The 17,514-nt window shown below is 38.9% G+C and overlaps 1 protein-coding gene across 6 annotated transcripts in view; it reads left to right on the top strand.

Annotated features, from left to right (window-relative positions):
* Nucleotides 1-17,299, top strand: part of pitpnm2 (phosphatidylinositol transfer protein, membrane-associated 2) — a 47,867-nt gene extending 30,568 nt beyond the window's left edge. For 5 of the 6 annotated variants that reach the window (XM_085464356.1, XM_085464355.1, XM_085464354.1 and 2 more), the window contains 14 exons: nt 158-369; nt 453-628; nt 3,055-3,225; nt 3,345-3,485; nt 4,405-4,566; nt 4,670-4,948; nt 6,503-6,651; nt 6,891-7,007; nt 8,209-8,325; nt 8,425-8,573; nt 8,660-8,809; nt 9,595-9,778; nt 9,865-9,993; nt 10,213-17,299. In XM_085464356.1, coding sequence (XP_085320482.1) covers nt 158-369; nt 453-628; nt 3,055-3,225; nt 3,345-3,485; nt 4,405-4,566; nt 4,670-4,948; nt 6,503-6,651; nt 6,891-7,007; nt 8,209-8,325; nt 8,425-8,573; nt 8,660-8,809; nt 9,595-9,778; nt 9,865-9,993; nt 10,213-10,581 — 2,505 coding nt within the window. In that variant the 3' untranslated portion in view covers nt 10,582-17,299. The remainder of the gene's footprint in view (nt 1-157; nt 370-452; nt 629-3,054; nt 3,226-3,344; nt 3,486-4,404; nt 4,567-4,669; nt 4,949-6,502; nt 6,652-6,890; nt 7,008-8,208; nt 8,326-8,424; nt 8,574-8,659; nt 8,810-9,594; nt 9,779-9,864; nt 9,994-10,212) is intronic. The other variant, XM_085464357.1, reaches the window with a different exon arrangement.
* The last annotated feature ends 215 nt before the right edge of the window (nt 17,300-17,514 follow it).

Here is a 17,514-nt window from a genome sequence, read left to right as displayed (position 1 = left end):
AGTATAGTCCTGACAAACTAACCTACAGTTTGAGAGTGCTATCCATAAAACTATAAGGCTATTACAAACACCTAAGTCATTCCAAAAAAACTAAAGACTTGTGGGAATAATTTCAATCACACATTTGACAGTATCCTCTTTCATCCCTCTCTCTCAGGACACAGAACTTCTTTCTCCTGGTATCGTCATAAACAGTGTCTCTTCTTCCTCGCCATCCCTCGAAGGAAGCCGCCATCTCAGCCGCAGCAACATTGACATCCCTCACTGCTCTGGGCCTGACGACCCCAAGAAGCAGCTTCCACGCAAACGCAGCGACTCCTCCACGTACGAGCTGGACACCATCAAACACCACCAAGCCTTCCTCACTAGGTGAGACACAGAACTTAAAACAAATGCCACAAATCCTTCAAAGATTTCTTCTAATGTGTTATATTTTGTTTCTTTCTGGGCAGCCTTCACGCCAGCGTTCTCCACAGAGAGGCTGGATCCCGGCGTTCCAGCAACAGCACCATGTTGGAGGGAGGATCTCTGGGGAAGTTCGAATTTGAAGTGACTGACTTCTTCCTGTTCGGCTCTCCACTCGGGCTCGTGCTTGCACTGAGGAAGACTGTGGTGCCCACTCTGGATGGTGGGGAAGGATTTTCTCCCTTTTTATGCTCCTATCATTTATTTTGCCGTTGGTCTAATTTGATGTTCGTCACATGTCAAAGCAGGAAGTGGTTATTTGTAGCACTTTGTGTTTCTTCCTGTGTGAAATGCATGTCTCCAGCAGCTGGGAGGCAGGTGTCAGAGGTTAGAAGTCATGCTTTTGATCTCAAAGGCTGAAAAAGAGAAATATGTGATAGAAGTGCTTACACAGCCACAAGTCTGACTGCACTGTGTCCTTTGAGGTTTTAAAGAAACAGATTACTGACCTGCAGCTGTTGGCTTAACATGTGGACTTTAAAAAAAAAAGAAAAAAGGAAATCATTACAGTTGCTGTCGGATGTTTAGTTTCATTTCTTTGTTTACACAGCCATTTATTTCTCATGGTTTTCCAAAGTAATATCGGAATAACTTTAAAACGTTCAATATTAGGAAAATAAGTTGTTGGTAGATGCAGTTTTATCGGTCTCTTATACTGATAAAATACATAAAGAGTCAAATATTTTTGTGCTGCTTGCCTTGAAAATGTCCTGGAATTACCACTGGTGAGGATATTCTTATCTATCACCTAAATAACATGCCACAAAAATACAGTATCCTCCCTACTCTTGAAATATGACAGTACAATCACACATCAAATTAGGGCATAAGACATAGGATTAAATATAAACAAAGCTTATACCACCTAGTAGCTTAATGAATCAAAGATTCATATGGATAAAGGTATGATTTCAAACAGGACATACTACAGTAGTTTAAGTGTAAAACAAAGTGATTATGATGGGATATAAACATTGATTGTTTGGAATTCTAAGTGGTTATACACATTTTATTTTATTTTTCATATGGGCAAAGTTTTTTATTGCTGTTGTTTGTAGACACTGTGACAAACACTAGAGAGTCTATGGTGTAGTCAGACCAAGACCAGTGGGAAGTTTACATCAGCAAAGTAGTTGTCAAGCTTTATATAAAGACGACAGTCCTATTACAGTTTTTATCAATCACTTTGGTGCAATTCTCACATCAGCTATTGTTTCTACTTATAATTTAGTACTAAATGGACTGGTTCTTATATAGTGCTTCTACTCTACCTGAGCACCAAAAACTTGCCTCATACACACATGCACTTTTTTCTGTATATGTGCTTTCTATCTAACATAAACACACATTCATATTGTGATGGATGCATTAGAGAGCTCAAGGACCGTGAGAAGCCAGTGATCGAACCTATATAATTCTTAGTCAGAACTCTACATCTGTCACTTTCTTGAATACTGTCCAGCACGGCATTAGTGTTTTCAATCAAGCTACTTTGAACTTTTTTCAAACATGTATGAAAGAGCAAATCCACTCACACACTCTCGGTGTTAGCAGTGAAATTGTCCTTTGGGTAAAAGCAAATAGTAACACGTTGTCAGAAGAAGTTTAGTTGAAACAATTGGAAATAAATACTCACAATCTTGTGTTACAGGTGAATGTCATGGCACTGCCAATTACACACATGTGTATACTATACATACTGTACAAACTCACTGAGCACTTTATTAAGTACACCTTGTTAGTACAAGTTTCAGAGCAGAGTTGTTGCAGATTTGTCAGCTGCTCATCCAAATTTAGTAGTGACAGTGACTTTTCTGATGGGAGAATTGCACCAAAACGATCGAGGAAAACTGTTCTTCCACTGACAGTGTGTGACTGGCCTTAGTCTTTCATACAGACTTTGAAAGAAGTCTGAAGGGATTTCATTAAAAACAATAATGCAATACCGGGCAGTGTTACGGAAAATGTTTTGATTAGTTATGAGATTCAGACGAGAAGTGCTTCAAGACAATAACAAAATGTGTGTGGTGCTAATGGGTAGAAACAATAGCAGTGTGTGCAAATACAATAACAAATTCTCAAGTTAGTGGGGAAGTGTGTTACAGAGTTAAGAACTGCATTTCACTAGCCGGGACCACATCCTCATTTAGGTTTTACAGCAGTAGATAGTAGATAATGGCAGATGACTCGAGCATGAATTGAGGCTGTGGTTTGGGGAAGGCCTCAGGGCCTCAGAGGGGACTGGTGGCGAATCCCAGACTGGAAAGATCTCAATGTACTAATGAGAAATGAATTAATTGAAAAAAGGAGACAGGGTAAGGCACAAAAACAAGAACAAACAGCTTCTCATTTTTGAGAAAGGGTGTGCTTCAAGGTGTGGTCCCACTAATGAAATTCAGATAAATGATCTCCAAAAGGAGTGGAGAGAATTACATCGATGATGTGAGAACTGCATCAATGTAACTCAGTAAAACTGTAATGTATTTTCCAGCCTACTATCTAAAGTTATAGTTTGTATACACAGTGTCCCGTGTTACTAGTCACACCAGTCTGTTTATTTAAAACTTCTTGCTGTGTTTCCTGCTCTAGTGTCGGCGCTGCGTCCAGCCTGCCAGCAGGTTTACAACATGTTTCATCCAGCTGACCCCTCCGCCTCTCGTCTTGAGCCTCTCCTAGACAAGAGGTTCTACCTGCTGCCTCCCTGTAGCGTCTCCCGCTATCAGCGCTTTCCTCTGGGTGATGGACATTCGGCTCTCTTGGGTGAGTTGACACACACGCAAACACAGACAAAAAAGAAAGGCACACTTCCTGAGACATTTTGCTGCAGAACTTTATGTAATACAAGTTGTTGACTTTTTTTTACCCCTTGTCTGGCTTAGTTGAAACTGTGCAAAGTAACCCCCAGCTTCTGATAGAGTCTGGCAGTACAGCATCACATCGGAACCAGGAAAGCACTGTCAGTGAGACCTGCATCCCTGTGCCTGTCCTCAACTGGCAGACCTCCCAGAGCAACACAGAGAGTGTGTATTTGTTCTCTTTATCTCCTTTATCCTGTTATTATTATTTTTCTAATGTGGTCTGGATTTGGTTAAAACTAGAGCTTCTAACAATATAGGATTTTTTTAAGACCATTACTGATACAGATGGAAAAAATACAATATTCCAGTATATTGGCTGGTTCATCTGTTGATGTTTATGGCTCTTTCATAAACATCAACAGATTTCCCTAACATTAGTTATGGCTCAGTTGCTTTTTTTGTTTGTGGGGTTCAAAACACCTGTTTTGCCAACAGGGAAGTTGCAGAGTAAGGTAAACCCCTAAAATAATATTGAGAAAACCCCAACAATCATACAACCTTTTATGAGTAAGCACCTATTGACAGTGGGGAGAAAAAAAAAGTCCATTTTAACAGGAAGAAATATCCAACAGAACCAAACTAGAACCAAACAGCCATCTGCTGCGGGTAAACCTGTATTTACCCACTGAATTCATTTTGAGGTTCTATTATTTGATTAGCGAGCTGGTTGCAGTTTTATCATTTTGGTTCACTCTAATGACTCTAATTTTTCTGCCACTTCAGACTCCTGTCTCTTCTCAGACAAATTAAGCACTAAAAAGCGATTTTACACTAACTGCTCAGCAGCAAATAGCAAACAGAGTTCTTTGACTATTGGGTAAAAATAGTGGAACATGCAGTAGCTAAGCAGGAAGATATCTGGAGGAAACCAAAAACAGAGTTAAAAGAGTGAACGTGAGACTTAAATTTATCAAATGGTTAAAACTCAAAAGGTAACATGTTGTATTTACAACTTGTTTCTCCTTGCATGAGTGATTAAAAATATCATTATTTTATATTGGTGTTTGAATTATTCATAATCATAGAAATAATTGATCATATGTGAATAAAGAATATGACTATAACTCCTCTTTATTCGCAGTGGATACCCTTCACTCCCATACTCTTGTTGATGGTCAGCATCCATCATCAACATCACCAGGGATTCCTCACCTTCGCTGCACCCGTAGAGCCAGTGAGGCCAGCATAGCCAGCCAGGTGTCAGGCTTAGCTGACTCTTACACCGCCTCCAACATCGCTACGAGTAAGCTGACCTCTGACATTGTGTCTCTGACCTAATTTTTGGTCCAGAAGCTGGAAGTTTACATGTTGACATTCTCATTTCCTCCCTCCAAACATCCTCTTAGCAAGCAAATGTGAAGTGAGCCACACTAAAAGGCCCAGTCTGCTGTCACAGCTGCATCTACCCTACCATAGATTTGCCTCTCGGAGCACACCGCCTCAGTTGCGCAAGAAAATTCGTCAGGTTTTTCCGAGATCCAACGGTGTGGAGTCCGAGCACAGCTCGGACGTTAGCTCTGACATGACTTCTGACATGACCTCTGACCTCACTGATGTTACGTCTGACATCACTGACATCAGCTCGGCACCCCCGTCGCCCAGGGTGCTGAAGAACATAGAGAAAGGTACCCTGGGAGCTGTAGTAAGAGGACCTTGAGGGAAGGATGCTACAATCTGTATTCATTCCCTGTGTTCTTTCCTTCCTCCTCTGGCTTCTTCCTTTCTCTCAGATAGTACTCCCAAGTAGTTACAGTAATTACACTGGAGGTCCATAATCCTTCTTGTGAGCCTTTCTGAACTTAATTCCTTGAGAACCACTGTTTTCTTGTCCTGGTGGTGATTCCCAATCAGGCTTACTTGTACCTCAGTAGCTACTTTTGGTGTTGGCAGAAAAATCTCAAAAAATATATACTGATGTTTTATGACACGATGGATTTTGATATTAAATATGGTCTAAGTTTTAAATAAGAAGGTCAGTGTACTATATGTGTAAGTGATCCCTGTGAGCCTAAAGCTTCAGATTGCTCTAAAGACTTTCCCCTTGCTGCTACATCTATATGACATCACTGAGAGCAGATATTGCTAATGTGATCATCTCAGGCACGCAGAAGCCCCACCCACCTGTTGATCACACCTTCTGGTTGCGAGATGCAGCCAGTCAAAAGAAAGTTATCTCAAACAAAGCGTGAAGGAAATTAAACACTTTGTTTAAGTAAATTCAGATGCTTTAGCATTATGAATCATGGATACACTAGTAGTGGCTACAAATAAATCTGTGGAGATAAAAATGAGCGTAAGAGATCCCATTTATGTGGGAAAATAAAACAGCCCAAATAGTAGTAAAAATTGATGTGTACTAATTTATTTCTATAAGCGCTAACTAAATTCATCATATCAAATAAATTGCTGTATCCAAGTCATATATTGCAGTTTAGGGATATTAACAGTTCATAGATAAAACAGTGGACAAATACAAGTCGTGGATAATAATAATAATGGACTGCATTCATATAGCGCTTTTCGAGACCCTCAAAGCGCTTTACAATTCCACTATTCATTCACTCTCATACACTGGTGGAGGCAAGCTACAGTTGTAGCCACAGCTGCCCTGGGGCAGACTGGCAGAAGCGAGGCTGCCATATCGCGCCATCGGCCCCTCTGGCCATCACCAGTAGGTGGGTGAAGTGTCTTGCCCAAGGACACAACGACCGAGACTGTCTGAGCCGGGTCTCGAACCGGCAACCTTCAGATTACAAGACGAACTGCCAACTCTTGAGCCGCGATCGCCCTAAACAGTAACAACAGTAACAACAAACATTTTTTTACTTTTGCAACACAAAGAATGGACGAATTGCTTCACTACAGTTAATCACACGTGTCTTTTAAAATATCGTAGAGTTTAAAATAGCATTCATTGGGATCATGTTTGGAACACACTGTGGTATCGGTGGAGGGATATTTGAGGGCTTTGGGGATATATCAGTCAAAAAGGTTGGGAACCACTGCATTACAAGAAAAAAAGAGAGGGAACAGTGTGCACTTCAAACCTTTCTACTACTCACCACTGTCCAGTTTTAACCTAGCCCTAGTGCCTCTTAGTCAAACCTTCAGTGAAAAACACTAACTAAAATCAGCACAGTGGACGTTCTGACTGTCTGTTTTTCCCCTCACTGCTGTAGTTGCCTCTCGGTGGTGGGGCAGTAAGAGGATGGACTATGCTCTTTACTGTCCTGATGCCCTGACAGCCTTTCCAACCGTGGCTCTGCCTCATCTTTTCCATGCCTCCTACTGGGAATCGACGGACGTTGTCTCATTTATACTCAGACAGGTTCTCTTTCAATTGATTTTATTTCTTTGATTTGTAATCACTAAAGTGTTTTAAGTTGCATAGTTCCAGGGATGATAATCTCAGTCATTGCTTTTTTAAAATTAAATATAAGACTCCATTCCTTTACAGAAAATTTGGTACAATAGGTTCACCATGCTTTCTACATTTCTTTTTTCCCCCATAAACATTAAAGAGAACAGAATATATGTGATTAATGTTAATTTCATTTCCTGTTGCAGGTAATGAGACATGAGAATTCTGGTGTTTTGGAGCTGGATGGTAAAGAAGTGTCTGAATTTACTCCTTCAAAACCTCGGGAGAAGTGGCTTCGAAAGAGGACTCATGTTAAAATTCGGGTAAGAGGTCTTTATGGTATCTCCACCTGACAGAGGCAATGCTGAACTTTTAAGATGTGGATACAAAAGAGAGATTTTTGACTTAAAGTATCTCTGTTATATTTTCGGAGGGCATAGGTTTGGCTTTAGAAGTATTTCAGCAGCAGCAAAAAATGACACAAAGGGAGAAAAATGGATGTTTTATTTACCTGAAAGGCAAATTTACAAAGAAAATCTGAATTTCTAATGATCCAAACTTTGGAGACCTCAACATCGTTCCCTAAAAGACTAATTTATCATCAGAAAATGTCATGCCACACATACTAGAGCCATCAATTTATCCATTTTCTTCTGCTTGTCCAATTAAGGGTCATGGGGGGAGCCTATCCTAGCTACCATAAGGCGAGAGCCAGGAAACCCCCAGAACAGATCGCCGGCCTGTCACAGGGCCGACACTGAGAGACAGGCAGCCATTGTCATACTGTTCACGTTCACATCTAGTTCACATCCAACTTTAATTAACCTACCCGATTAACTTAACCCCACTTACATGCTAAGCATAAAACATTTGAAATAATGCCAAGCTAAATTTGTTCCAACTAAATATTAGATTATCATTGCTTTCTTTTGACAAGGCTGTGTATAAGTTATTGTTAAAGATTAAGCACGTTTTTTGATTTTCATACTTCAGATATCTGTTAGTTACTAGCATATCTACCAAGAAAATATTTCCTCTCTAAACATTTAATAGAATAGAATAGAATAGAATAGAATAGCCCATAGCCCTGCATAAGATATAAGCAGCAAGACATAAGTAGAGGATTTCAGTTATTCTGGAAAAAAAGGTCTCCAAAAAGTCCTTGAAGACGATACGGTAGTCCCAAAGGTGCCAAAGAGGCATTTCACAGGACAAACAATTTAGGAAAAAAGCACCTCTAATGAGCTGATTAACATTTCAGTCAAGTTCTCGTCATCTCATTTTGGCAGCAAAAACAGTAAGAGAAGTCTCAAGAGAGACTTTAGAGAATTGAAACTGATTTCCGCCTTTTTTTTGTTTTGTTTTGTTTTGATTTTGTTTAATTTCTGTTGTATATATGTAATCATTTATATTTGAATCTTAGTTGCCTTTATGATAAAGAACACTGGAAAACCAAATAAAGAGATTTGAAAAAAAAAAAGAAAAAAAAAAAGAAACTGATTTCCTGTTTTGGTTGCTTCTCAGAATGTGACAGCTAATCATCGCGTGAATGACGCCGTGTTCACAGAGGATGGAGTGCAGACACTGACGGGACGTTTCATGTATGGTCCTCTGGACATGGTCACATTAACTGGAGAAAAGGTAATGACTGACATGTTTGGCTGTTAGGAACAACAACAAAAAAGAGATGGTTTGTATTCAAGCCATGTTTTGTTTTTGTTTTTTTTCTTTTTCTTGCAGATTGACATTCACATCATGACCCAGCCTCCCTCTGGAGAGTGGGTGTACTTTGACACGGAGCTCACTAACAACAGTGGACGTGTCTCTTATGTAATTCCAGAGAGCAAGAGGCTGGGTATCGGGGTATATCCTGTCAAAATGGTGGTCAGGTATGCTGAGTTGTAGTTATTTCACAAGGAGAGACGCATACATGTATGAATTTCATCATATTTACCAGTCGCTGTTTCTCTAATAGGGGCGACCACACATTTGCAGACAGCTATCTTACTATTGTACCACGAGGAACAGAGTTTGTTGTATTCAGCATTGACGGGTCATTTGCTGCCAGCGTCTCAATAATGGGGAGTGACCCTAAGGTTCGAGCAGGGGCTGTGGATGTGGTAAGGTAAGGAGAACACCAGCATGCTTGGTAGGAATACTACTCTGCAGTAATATATAGTGTAAAACGTCTAGATAGTACAAATCAAAGTTGTGGACACAAACAAAAACTCCGTGGCAAAGACCAAAACAGATTGTTGTGGAATGTTGTCTTGGCAACTTGTTCTCCATACTTCATGGTGGAAAATGCATATGCAGATATGAGCAGTTCACTTTCTCTGCATCTCACATGGAGCCACATATCTCACATTTGAATCTGGTCTAAAGTCTGCCCCTTTTGTATGTTAGTAAGTTAGAAGAAGCAACACAAGAATTGCTTCTCTAGGTCAAAAACATCACACAATGCAAAACATTCCTCTCCACAGTGAAGGCATAAATGGATAAATGACCACAAACACATGGTCTACTTGCTGCATGGACAAAGGTACTGAGGCTGGGGTTCTCCACTCTCTCAGCTCAGGTACTTGCAGGACTAATTGTTGTGTGGAGCTTACACATTACTGTTACAGCGAAAGGTGAAAGTTTTGAAAAATGTAAAATTGAAAAACACATTTTCTTTCACACATTTTTAATTCCATATATGTTATTTTATAGTTTTCTTCTAAACTATTGAGAATAAATACTACCCCCCTGGTATTTGTAGTTTTTACATGTGCTGCATCTTGGGAATATTTATGTGAAGTAATGGCAGAATATTGATTTTCTGAACAACATATCACTCCCTTTTAGCATGGAAGTCAGCTAATCCAAACGCGACTCCTTCTCAGGATTTTTATTCTTTATTGTTTGCAGGTACTGGCAGGACTTGGGCTATCTGATAGTGTATGTCACAGGTCGTCCTGACATGCAGAAGCAGCGTGTTGTTGCCTGGCTCTCCCAGCATAACTTCCCTAATGGCATCGTCTCATTCTGCGACGGCCTGGTACATGACCCTCTCCGACACAAGGCCAACTTCCTCAAAACCCTCATCAACGAGGTAAGTGAGGGCAGGGAGAGTCTGGAATAGCAATGCAGCAAAATCCTTCCAATGTCTAAAAGTTTAAACTCTTTGTATTTGATTAGGCCAACATGAGGATATTTGCTGCCTATGGCTCCACCAAGGACATATCAGTGTACACTTCTATTGGCCTGCCTCCATCTCATATCTACATAGTGGGAAGGCCCACGAAGAAAATGCAGCACCAGTGCCAGGTCTGATAGTAAATAATTGTGGTACATTATGAATTAGTTCACAATGAAACTATTTTATCTGAGTGGGTGTACAGCTGTAAAATAGTTTCATTGTGAACTAATTAGGCCATGAATATTTTACATGATTAATCGCTGAGTGTTTAGGGTCTGTCAGGGGACCTTCTGTCTGTGCATTGATGCTGAGTAAACCCAGTTTAATTGACTGTTAATCTGTTCCAGTTCATCCTGGATGGCTATGCTTCCCACCTATCTCAGCTGGAGTACAACCAAAGGTCTCGCCCTGCCAAGACCGCCAGTACCCGTATGGTCCTCCGGAAGGGCAGCTTTGCTCTGGGCACAGCTGGAGGAGACTTCCTCCGGAAACGGAACCACATCTTTCGCACCATCTCCTCTCAGCAGCCTGGAGGGTCGGGGTCATGCTCACCCAGCCAGCCCAGCCGGACTGAGCGCACGCTCAGCCAGTGTGAAGTGGAGCGCGATAGAGGGGTCACAGCAGCAGCACAGAGGAGTATGAGTATAGCTGGGGGGTGCTGGGGGCGCAGCAGCAGCACCAAGGAGGGCAGTGTAGGCTTACATGGCCCCAAGTAATGTTTAAATAAAAGCTTTGGTATAAAGGACCCTGGCCGAGCCACTATGATCTCTGGACTAAGATAAAAGATAGAAAGGTGAAGAAAAGATGGGAGTGTGTGGATGATGGGGTTGTGGAAGGAATAGACAGATGGTTCAGCATAAATAACCCATAATTAATAGAGATTAGGAAGGAGCGATAAGTAGGGATCTGTCCAGGAGGAGTGGACTAATCAGGCCAAGTGGGATCTAGAGAACAAAACAGTTCTGTAGCATGACTCTTTTACAGTAATACTTTTATAGGATATACCACTATTTAAAAAAATGACAAAGGAAGGATTAAAAAAAGAAATTGTAAGCCTTAAACTAATCTCGTCTAACGGGAAACCCTCCCTTCTCCTTTCCAAACAACATAAACATTTACACTCATGAGCTCAGGACAAACTGCAGAGCCAGATTGATCTTCAGACAGTCAACCATGGGACTGAGGCTAAGTTCGTTTGGCAACCGTGGCAAAGGGCCAGTGATTTACACTTGAGTTTCTTTTCCACTGTTTTGGAACACAGCAGTGACTGGCAATAAGTATAGAAAACCCTCATGATGCAAAAACAGAAAAGCAAATCTATCAAAAAGTAAGTAGAGACCAAAAAACAGAAAGGCAAATCTAACAAAAAGTAAGGAGAGACCAAATGGAGACCTTACTGTAAAGGATCTGTTCATCCAAACTCTACCAAAAGAGATCATATTAGTAGCTATTTTAACTAGCCACAGCATGTTAGTGTAAACAAAATCCATCCAGAAGGTTGTTAGGTTAGATGCTTTAGTTACTCTCTTCCCATTTCTTACCAACAGCCTGTCAGCTGGCTTCATAAAGAATTCTCCAATTTCATTTTACTCCACCCTATTTATCTGGCTGGTACTTTTTGGTTTTATTTGTCCAGAAGTATCTAAACATTAAGATGATGTAAATGTAGGTGGAAGTATTTTCTGTCATGAAAATGTACCTGAGAGTCTGCCAGGGTCCAAACTCTCTTTGTTACCACCTAAAATCACCATGCTAACAAGCTAAACTAGATTAGAAAAAAAGCTTGTAGCATTGTTACTGGAGAAATGATAGCATGAGAATGCTAGCATTGAGTTAAGTGTAATGGACCACAAATGAATTACCTTCATGGTATTGTGCTGGCAGAGATTTTAAAAGAATCTCTAAATTTTCTATTTTTAGATACCAAAAGATATGAATAAAGAAATGTGTATTTTGGATGAATTGATCCTTTGAACAATAAGGGCTGGATTTGTGAAATATACTGTATCACAGAGGAAAGTACTTGTCGTCTTAGTCACAGATCAGTCCTTTTCATGCTTCTTAAAACATACTGATAGCAGGTCGGCCATTCAGTTTTCATTCCACCCTGTGTGAAACTCTGTAGTATTTTCTGTTTCCGTGTGGCCTCTGGGCCATCCAAGGCCTTAATATCCCACAAGACACTTTCTTTGCAGAGGAGACGGAAAGCAGAAAAACAGGGCATGCAGCATCAAAGCAACAACTGAGACTCTGTACAGTCCACAGCAACTATCCCTTTATTTATATATATATCTATATATATATTCATCTGCTTGCAATACCTCAGATCCACCTGCTGGTGGTGTTTTGTTTCCCATAGTTGCTGCTGCTGGGAGACACTTTTGTGGTGTTTCCTGAGTATTTGCTCTTTTTTCTCATAGGATATAATGCAGGCTGGACCTGGAGCCTGTTTCATTTCAGACTGAACTGGAAGGGAGAGCTTTCACTCACAAAGATGTTTCAGTATTTGTACCAAATGGACTAAAGAATGAGCCGAAGTGATTCAGCTCGAATGTTGAAATGACTGAATTATCAGTGTGTGTGAAGTATGGGAGATGAGTCCCATTGGCCTCTCTTTCCCTTTAAAGAAGATGAAGCCACCTCACATCTCTGACCCAAATCCAAAAAAAAACAAAAACTATGGGCACATATGGGCTCTTTATATAATAGGTAAAAACATTTACAGGTATGATAAATGAAAAAGTCAGGTGCCTGTGTGAACACTGAAACAGTAAAACTAGCCATGAAGACATACCCTACACAATGTGCTTCCAGTTTAGGTGATAGTGGGCAGAATCCACTATGCTTATTTTTGGCAAATGTTAACAACTAAACAACATCTCTCGAAAAATTGTTGTGTTCAGGGTGTTCTACTAAGGGCTGCACAAAACTGAATGACAAGACCTTTTAATTTATACCTTTAAAATGATCCAAATTCAGTCAATAGGAGCTAAAAAAAAGTTTTAAAAAAAGTGTTTATGCAGATAATTCAAAAAAGGCCATATACTTGATTTTTAAAATCAACCCTTCTTATATTGCAATAGAATTGTTTTAATATAGCTAGTTTTTAAAGTTATTCATTTTTATACACACCCTGTAATAATTTGACTTGACCTGACACAAAGATGAAATTTAAAACCTTGGAAATTATTTACTTTACTCTTTTAAGCCAGATTTTCAAAATAATATTTATAATATTAATAACAAGCATAAATTCTAATGTGTTTTTGCATGAACTGGAAGTCTAAGTCTAAACAAATGATACGTAGTTCTACATGCTTGGTATACACTTAAATAATTATAACTACAACAGTTTCAGTGTTCAGATGAGCATATGGCTATTTCTGAAGCATGAAAAATTGTGAATCTGTCCTTTAAGCCTTCGTGTATGGATGTATGGAGCAGCCGCACTGCTTGTCACCCTCATTTTACTATGCTGTTATTTCACATGCCCAGTTTCCACACTACACAAGAGTGCTTCTATTTCCAGTCTGTGTGATCCAGACCGTCTTGAACCCACCACAAAAGCCAAAATCATTCTCTAATACTGTAGTTAATCAACGGCATAACCTCATTATCCTTTTTTGCACTAGTTTACAGTGGAATATACTGTAGTTACCATCTCATTTTGCTGCATTCGAACACCTCTGTAGTGCATGACATTTTTTATTTATGTCAGGATATGATATATGTGCTGGTATGCATACGTCTGTACATTTGGTCACAATATGAAAATGATGTACGTATATGTGCCAAATAGTTAACAAGGAACTCTACAGAAGTCTTTAGACCAGGAGTTTTCAAAGTCTGATATTGTGCTCCCCCCCTGATGCATATCCATGCCCACACTCTGTGTTCTCTTAACAGGCATATTTTTCTGTTTGGTGGATGATTATTCTCAAAGCTTTGGAACTACAGTAACTGTAATTCTTTAAAAATTTGTGCAATCTAATGTAGACTCCTGAAGTTTACCTTTAAAAGCGCACTTTTCCTTCTTATGTTATGTTATCTTACAATAACATGACATACAGAAACCTGATTTCTTTGTGCTATTGGCTACATACACAGCACACCCAGAAATATCCTCCTGAGAAGCGAGGAAAAAACAATCTTTCTATTGAACTTTTTTGTGATTTCCTTCCTCTTTGGAGATAAAAAACAAAACCCATGAAATATCAATGGAAATCCCAGAATGTCATATATGTAGGTTAGCTCAAATAAGTCAAAAACAGATGTCCATTACAGAGGACACATAAATGAATGGGCTGGTTCTCAGGTGGATATAACTCTCAGATAATCAGTACTGCTCCTCAGCAAGCTTCCAGCAGTTGGGCAGTCAGAAGAAAGGGGGGTTTTGGGCAGGGACACCTTAAATGGACAAACAGGATCTTCTAGTTGTGAAGCAACAGTACTTACTGCTCTACTACTGTGCCACCACACTGCAAGAGGTGTCTCTTCAAATCCATTTCCTAATTTTCCTACTATCTACTGCTGTCTTTGTTTTCATTTGGTTTCAGAGGTGCAAAATGAGAAAGATTTCAAGTTTAAAATCTTCTTTTTACTGAGTAGAAAAGGCTTTTTTGTTGTTGTTGGTTAACCCAGATACTTAGAAGACTCATTGAGGAATCCAGAAAATCATTTAGAACAATGGTGACTGATTTTTAAAGGAATGTAATTAGCTTTGTGACTTGACTACATGCTGATATCTGAGAAGCACAGACTATAGCTAGAGGATTAGGAGTTTTTCTTATTTTTGTTTCTTTTCTTTAAAAAACAAAAGAAAACTTTTTTTCTTTTTTTTTTCTTTTTTAAGATTTTGGCCCCATTAAAAGCATTTTAGCAATTGTCTTAGCTATTAGCTCTTCCTGTTTGCACTGTACCCATGAAGAACTGTCTGCTTATTAGTCATGGGTACTGGATATAGCAATGTCTTCTGAAAGTCTATGGCCCATTGAATCTAAAGATACATATATCACATAGATCCACTCATTTTTAACTTGGAAATTAAAGGGCCAAAAAAGACAACTAGTGCTTCCTGTTGCTCTCAAACACCTCTGTGCACCTGTACAATCCACCTGACACAGATGGGAGGTTGTCATAGTTTGAAAACCTCTGATGAACACTGTATCCAGCCTTTCGTAAGAAGGGGAAGTGTGTACTGAGAGCAAACGTCTTAATGCTTTGACTGGATTTTGATTTGCTGACTACATAATATTAAATTGAATGTTGCATGTGAAAAAAAATGGGCAAAATGTTTTGACCTTGTAGAACAGAGTCTGAGCGTGCTGCCAAAACCTTGGACAATATGCTAGACTGAAAGAAGTCCTGGAGAACACTTTTTCCCATTTGGCCATTTTGGCTGCTGAGTTGAATGTCTGTCCGTCTGGATTCTGACACTGTTCAGGAGCCAAGGATGTGTCACTGTACATACTGTAAAGATATATATGTAGGAAATATAGGGTCGAGGTTTATTTATTTATTTAAGGTTCATGGCGTTACTCTGGAAATTTCAGGTGAACTATAACGGAAATATGTAGCATTTTATTTGTCATTTTGGCAGTCATTGAGGCTATGGACCAACACAGGAAGCTTTTATGTTCCTACCAGTGCAATATTATTCTTCACATCACAGCAGGGGCACAATCTACCACAATTCAATCTACATGCAGTCTGAAAGCATACACGTCCATACACCACGTGCAGCTTTTTCACACCATGTGAAAACTGTTTGTATTTGAGCTGCTATAGACATCTGCTGTCTCTTACAACAGTCAAGTATGTTTTATAGGACTATTGTACCTATTTTTCAAGCTGGAGTATTTTACAAAACCTTTGCAATATAACTCGAGACATTTTTCTCAGGCAGCAGTAGGTGCATGGAAAAGTAAAAGCCCTTAACAGAAAACAATATTTAACAAACTGTTGCATTTTGTCTAATCCAACTTAAAATTACATAACCTACACTGGTAAGAATAATAAATGAACTCTTCTCCACTATGTCCTTACAATTAAACTGAACACTTACATATAAAAACAAAAACAAACAGCAGAATATATCTCCTGTAATCACAATTATTGCCACTTTGGGATAAGAATGATTAAATATAGCGACCTACATCTTTAGTTTTAAAAAGTGCATTATTAGTTTGTGGTTTCACTTTCTAATAACACACCCTTTGTGAAAGGGTAAACATTATTGTATGCTGAATAAGTCACTGGACATGTTAGTCCAAAGAGACCACTTTTCATTTCAGTCTATGAGATGACTGCTCAGTTTAGCTTTAATGCTGACACTGTGAAAAATGTTAGCACCCACTGTTGCTTCTATGAACAGCATTTTAGCAAACTAATTATTTGGCACTTATTGAAAATTCATGTGTTTAAAACCTTCCTACATTTTCTAAAGCCAATAAAAGTATTTGTAATGACTTCTGTAAACTCATACCTGAAACATGTATGTATTGTACTGAAGACGTACAGTCATGTAAAAGGAAAGCATGCCTACTGATTAAAGTTCTTAATTGATGACTATTTAGTATTTATAATAGGATTACAAATGTTTTTAAAAGCCATTATAAGTGAAACAAAGCTGCCAAATAAAAGTCGGTTTTGATTAATATCTTTAAATGAATAAATCTTTTAGAAAAGGCTCCTTATTAGAACGTGGGACTGACAATTTATTGATGTCCAGCTTTAGCACCATATCATATTTTGTATGTACACATCTGAAATATAATGCCGCAGATGCTGTAGGACCGTGACAAAGTGTATAGTGGCAATAATTAATATACACTTTCAATATATGCATAGTATGGGATTAGAGTCACATGCACAAAATTTATTTTAACATCATCTAGTTTTTATAAGCACCACTATAAACACTTAATGGTTTATAACACATTAAAATGTAGCTCTACACATTGATTTATTATATTTGTAGCAATTTTAATTGCCCTGTAACCATTACGGCATCATTAATTCTTGCTTTATGTGTGATTTCCATTTGTTTTACTTTTTTTTTTTTTATAATTCCAGGAATAGACAAACACTTTGTATCTGCTTACAGTTACATTATTGCATCGTTAAATGTTTATATACTGCTTATATTTGCTAGGAAAGGGTGGCATAAAATAGTACTTCTCTGCGCCATGTTAGCTGTTGCATAGATTGTCATTACCCATTTTATATGTTTTAACTGATTCTTTGATCCATGACACCGACAGCCAGTAACTAAGATGCCACATGTACTTAATTAGGGACACCAGAATTACTTTTCCAAGTGATTTAGACTCACATTTTCAGTAGGTACAGATGTGTCGTTGTTCATACAGTATGTGTTCAGCACTCACCATTATCCTCTGTACTGTGGAATAAATATAATTGGATGATAAATTACCATGTGTTTGTGTGTTCTTTTTAGCCTAGTCTTAAACGTTTACATACAATTATGTGGAATGCCTAAAAAAAAAAAAAAAGTATAAATCCGGGACTTACTACCAGCTGAGGAGTGAGATCCTACTGTGATGCCTGAAGCACAGTGTTTCAAGCACTGATGTCTTTGTATTTAGAAATAGGAAGCACCGAGTGAGAGGTACAGTGGGGCAAAAAAG

This window comes from Copadichromis virginalis, linkage group LG7, assembly GCF_057382275.1.
Source record: "Copadichromis virginalis isolate Kocher_CV1m ecotype Utaka linkage group LG7, C_Virginalis_male_GT1.1, whole genome shotgun sequence".
Lineage (NCBI taxonomy): Eukaryota > Metazoa > Chordata > Actinopteri > Cichliformes > Cichlidae > Copadichromis > Copadichromis virginalis.
The sequence above is the reverse complement of the archived record's forward strand: the minus strand, read 5'-3'. Positions and strand labels throughout refer to the sequence as shown.